This window comes from Salvelinus alpinus, chromosome 22 (genome assembly GCF_045679555.1).
Source record: "Salvelinus alpinus chromosome 22, SLU_Salpinus.1, whole genome shotgun sequence".
In the NCBI taxonomy this organism is placed as follows: Eukaryota; Metazoa; Chordata; class Actinopteri; order Salmoniformes; family Salmonidae; genus Salvelinus; species Salvelinus alpinus.
Genome location: NC_092107.1, coordinates 48,271,624 through 48,277,359, shown reverse-complemented (window position 1 = coordinate 48,277,359; position 5,736 = coordinate 48,271,624). Strand labels below are relative to the sequence as shown.

Here is a 5,736-nt window from a genome sequence, read left to right as displayed (position 1 = left end):
GTCTGCCTGTTTGTCTGTCTGCCTGTCTGCCTGTTTGTCTGTCCGCCTGTTTGTCTGTCCGCCTGTCTGCCTGTTTGTCTGTCCGCCTGTCTGCCTGTCTGTCTGTCTGCCTGTTTGTCTGTCCGCCTGTCTGCCTGTCTGTCTGTCCGCCTGTCTGTCTGTCCACCTGTCTGTCTGTCCGCCTGTCCGCCTGTCTGCCTTTTTGCTTTCAGTCTGTAAAACTCTCAGAGCTGTGGTTTGACTTCTCTGAGAGCTGAAACCAGACTATGCTCTGTGCTGTTCTGCAGGTTTTTGGATAACCTTCCTGCTTACCTCATGTTGACCTGTCAGAGCCACTCTCCCTCCTCTGCCCTGTTAAAGATGAGGTGAAACATGACTGCCAAGCAGCGCCGCTAAAAATAACTGGAATGAAATGGATAGCATCTGGTGCACACAAAGAAAATAAGTAAAAAGTGGAACAATTATATTTTGGCTCAGCTGAAACCACCTGGCTCAAACTCTGAGGCTCTGTCAGATGTTCTGGTTCTGATCCGCTCTGTCAGATGTCCTGCTGCTGTGGCTGGGTTCTGGTCCGCTCTGTCAGATGTCCTGCTGCTGTGGCTGGGTTCTGGTCCGCTGTGGCTGGGTTCTGATCCGCTGTGGCTGGGTTCTGGTCTGCTGTGTCTGGGTTCTGGTCTGATCCGCTCTGTCAGATGTCCTGCTGCTGTGGCTGGGTTCTGATCTGCTGTGTCAGATGTCCTGCTGCTGTGGCTGGGTTCTGATCCGCTGTGGCTGGGTTCTGATCCGCTGTGGCTGGGTTCTGGTCTGCTGTGTCTGGGTTCTGGTCTGATCCGCTCTGTCAGATGTCCTGCTGCTGTGGCTGGGTTCTGATCCGCTGTGGCTGGGTTCTGGTCTGCTGTGGCTGGGTTCTGGTCTGCTGTGGCTGGGTTCTGATCTGCTGTGGCTGGGTTCTGGTCTGCTGTGGCTGGGTTCTGGTCTGCTGTGGCTGGGTTCTGGTCTGCTGTGGCTGGGTTCTGGTCTGATCCGCTGTGTCTGGGTTCTGGTCTGCTGTGTCTGGGTTCTGATCTGCTGTGGATGGGTTCTGGTCTGCTGTGGCTGGGTTCTGGTCTGATCCGCTGTGTCTGGGTTCTGGTCTGCTGTGGCTGGGTTCTGGTCTGATCCGCTGTGTCTGGGTTCTGATCGGCTGTGTCTGGGTTCTGGTCTGCTGTGGCTGGGTTCTGGTCTGATCCGCTGTGTCTGGGTTCTGATCGGCTGTGTCTGGGTTCTGATCGGCTGTGGCTGGGTTCTGATCTGTTCTGCTCTGTTTTTTTGTGTTTTTTTAAATATATATTTTGAAGGAAGTCCGGCGTGGTCTCCACTTCCTGTTAGTTAGGATAGTATAATACACCAGGAAGCATTTAGACTTGGTTGGGCATCAGCAGTTTCCTCTTGTTATGCCAGTCACTGACAGTCACTCAATTAGCCATGTCAGCTAACATTTTATAGATTGCTAGGTAAGTTAGTTTAACCATCTATCTAAATCATGGCAGAATTACTGACCGGGCATGCAGTACTCTCACCTAGATATCATATGAACATGGCATAACCCATGGACAGATGTTTAGAATTTCAGGAAATTTGCTTTAAAACTCCAAGAAAACTTTCTCCACCCCATGGTAAAATGAGTAGATCGCATGAAATAAATGAAAAAGCTCCTACATTTCTGACGGGTGAAAAAAGGGTTAGATTTGCAGAAAATGTGCTTGAAAACAACACCATTTTCTCTACTCCCCATGGCAGGAAAAATGTTTAGAATTGCAGGACATTAACTTTAAAATTGAAGATTTTTCTCTCCTCCGCCAAGGGGGGGGGCCTCCACAACCAAATCTCAGTTAGGGCCCCAAAAAATCTAGAATCGGCCCTGGGTCTTCTTCTTACCTCGACCTGGGATGCATCTCAATAGTCGAAAGTGGCTTACTCTCCCTGTCTCTTCCCTTCATAGGACTGATCTAAAAGAACCGTCCAGGGAAAAAGCAAATCCGCTTGTGTGGCAAATACCATTCACTTCTCCTGTAATTTTGGATGATTGGAAATTAAGGAGAGGAGACAAATAGAGGTAGCCATTATAGACTATTTAGATGTGCCCCTGAACTCCTATTTACTAACTCTGTTTCCTCTGGTTGAGAATGGCCTTGAGACAGATTCTCCTACCCACACCAGCACCTCCTACCACCCCAGCACCTCCTACCACCCCAGCACCTCCTACCCATCCAGCACCTCCTACCCACCCCAGCACCTCCTACCCATCCAGCACCTCCTACCACCCCAGCACCCCCTACCACCCCAGCACCTCCTACCACCCCAGCACCTCCTACCATCCAAGCACCTCCTACCACCCCAGCAACCTCATACCACCCCAGCACCTCCTACCCATCCAGCACCTCCTACCACCCCAGCACCTCCTACCACCCCAGCACCTCCTACCACCCCAGCACCTCCTACCACCCCAGCACCCCCTACCCATCCAGCACCTCCTACCACCCCAGCACCTCCTACCAACCCAGCACCTCCTACCAACCCAGCACCTCCTACCAACCCAGCACCTCCTACCAACCCAGCACCTCCTACCACCCCAGCACCTCCTACCAACCCAGCACCTCCTACCAACCCAGCACCTCCTACCAACCCAGCACATCCTACCACCCCAGCACCTCCTACCACCCCAGCACCTCCTACCACCCCAGCACCTCCTACCCATCCAGCACCTCCTACCACCCCAGCACCTCCTACCAACCCAGCACCTCCTACCAACCCAGCACCTCCTACCAACCCAGCACATCCTACCATCCCAGCACCTCCTACCAACCCAGCACCTCCTACCAACCCAGCACCTCCTACCAACCCAGCACATCCTACCACCCCAGCACCTCCTACCACCCCAGCACCTCCTACCAACCCAGCACCTCCTACCACCCCAGCACCTCCTACCAACCCAGCACCTCCTACCAACCCAGCACCTCATACCAACCCAGCACCTCCTACCCATCCAGCACCTCCTACCACCCCAGCCCCCCCTACCCATCCAGCACCTCCTACCACCCCAGCAACCTCCTACCACCCCAGCACCTCCTACCAACCCAGCACCTCCTACCACCCCAGCACCTCCTACCAACCCAGCACCTCATATCAACCCAGCACCTCCTACCCATCTAGCACCTCCTACCCATCCAGCATCTCCTACCCATCCAGCACCTCCTACCCATCCAGCACCTCCTACCCACCCAGCACCTCCTACCACCCCAGCACCTCCTACCCATCCAGCACCTCCTACCACCTCAGCACCTCCTACCCATCCAGCACCTCCTACCCATCCAGCACCTCCTACCACCCCAGCACCTCCTACCCATCCAGCACCTCCTACCCATCCAGCACCTCCTACCCATCCAGCACCTCCTACCACCCCAGCACCTCCTACCACCCCAGCACCTCCTACCACCCCAGCACCTCCTACCCATCCAGCACCTCCTACCCATCCAGCACCTCCTACCCATCCATCCAGCACCTCCTACCCATCCAGCACCTCCTACCCATCAGCACCTCCTACCACCCCAGCACCTCCTACCAACCCAGCACCTCCTACCACCCCAGCACCTCCTACCACCCCAGCACCTCCTACCAACCCAGCACTTCATACCAACCCAGCACCTCATACCAACCCAGCACCTCCTACCCATCCAGCACCTCCTACCACCCCAGCACCTCCTACCCATCCAGCACCTCCTACCACCCCAGCAACCTCCTACCACCCCAGCACCTCCTACCAACCCAGCACCTCCTACCAACCCAGCACCTCATATCAAACCAGCACCTCATACCAACCCAGCACCTCCTACCACCCCAGCACCCCCTACCCATCCAGCACCTCCTACCACCCCAGCACCTCCTACCCATCCAGCACCTCCTACCCATCCAGCACCTCCTACCACCCCAGCACATCCTACCAACCCAGCACCTCCTACCACCCCAGCACCTCCTACCACCCCAGCACCTCCTACCCATCCAGCACCTCCTACCACCCCAGCACCTCCTACCCATCCAGCACCTCCTACCCATCCAGCACCTCCTACCACCCCAGCACCTCCTACCCATCCAGCACCTCCTACCCATCCAGCACCTCCTACCCATCCAGCACCTCCTACCACCCCAGCACCTCCTACCACCCCAGCACATCCTACCCATCCAACACCTCCTACCATCCCAGCACCTCCTACCCATACAGCACCTCCTACCCATACAGCACCTCCTACCACCCCAGCACCTCCTACCACCCCAGCACCTCCTACCCATCCAGCACCTCCTACCCATCCAGCACCTCCTACCCATCCATCCAGCACCTCCTACCCATCCAGCACCTCCTACCCATCAGCACCTCCTACCACCCCAGCACCTCCTACCAACCCAGCACCTCCTACCAACCCAGCACCTCCTACCAACCCAGCACCTCCTACCAACCCAGCACCTCATACCAACCCAGCACCTCCTACCCATCCAGCACCTCCTACCACCCCAGCACCTCCTACCCATCCAGCACCTCCTACCACCCCAGCAACCTCGTACCACCCCAGCACCTCCTACCACCCCAGCACCTCCTACCAACCCAGCACCTCCTACCAACCCAGCACCTCATACCAACCCAGCACCTCCTACCACCCCAGCACCTCCTACCCATCCAGCACCTCCTACCCATCCAGCACCTCCTACCCATCCAGCACCTCCTACCCATCCAGCACCTCCTACCACCCCAGCACCTCCTACCACCCCAGCACCTCCTACCACCCCAGCACCTCCTACCACCCCAGCACCTCCTACCCATCCAGCACCTCCTACCACCCCAGCACCTCCTACCCATCCAGCACCTCCTACCCATCCAGCACCTCCTACCACCCCAGCACCTCCTACCCATCCAGCACCTCCTACCACCCCAGCACCTCCTACTACCCCAGCACCTCCTACCACCCCAGCACCTCCTAACCATCCAACACCTCCTACCATCCCAGCACCTCCTACCCATACAGCACCTCCTACCCATACAGCACCTCCTACCACCCCAGCACCTCCTACCACCCCAGCACCTCCTACCCATCCAGCACCTCCTACCCATCCAGCACCTCCTACCCATCCAGCACCTCCTACCCATCCAGCACCTCCTACCCATCAGCACCTCCTACCACCCCAGCACCTCCTACCAACCCAGCACCTCCTACCACCCCAGCACCTCCTACCCATCCAGCACCTCCTACCACCCCAGCACCTCCTACCCATCCAGCACCTCCTACCCATCCAGCACCTCCTACCACCCCAGCACCTCCTACCCATCCAGCACCTCCTACCCATCCAGCACCTCCTACCCATCCAGCACCTCCTACCACCCCAGCACCTCCTACCACCCCAGCACCTCCTACCCATCCAACACCTCCTACCATCCCAGCACCTCCTACCCATACAGCACCTCCTACCCATACAGCACCTCCTACCACCCCAGCACCTCCTACCACCCCAGCACCTCCTACCACCCCAGCACCTCATACCAACCCAGCACCTCCTACCAGCCCAGCACCTCCTACCCATCCAGCACCTCCTACCCATCCAGCACCTCCTACCACCCCAGCACCTCCTACCACCCCAGCACCTCCTACCACCCCAGCACCTCCTACCACCCCAGCACCTCCTACCACCCCAGCACCTCCTACCAACCCA

The 5,736-nt window shown here is 57.5% G+C and overlaps 1 protein-coding gene across 1 annotated transcript; it reads right to left on the bottom strand.

Moving 5' to 3' along the window:
* Positions 1-473: 473 nt before the first annotated feature.
* Positions 474-1,546, bottom strand: LOC139549691 (DNA-directed RNA polymerase II subunit RPB1-like). The gene is made up of 2 exons (XM_071360354.1): positions 1,540-1,546; positions 474-1,300 (listed from the first exon to the last, which is right to left on the bottom strand). Exons 1-2 carry the CDS (start codon positions 1,544-1,546, stop codon positions 474-476), a joined length of 834 nt encoding a protein of 277 aa, XP_071216455.1.
* Positions 1,547-5,736: the final 4,190 nt, after the last annotated feature.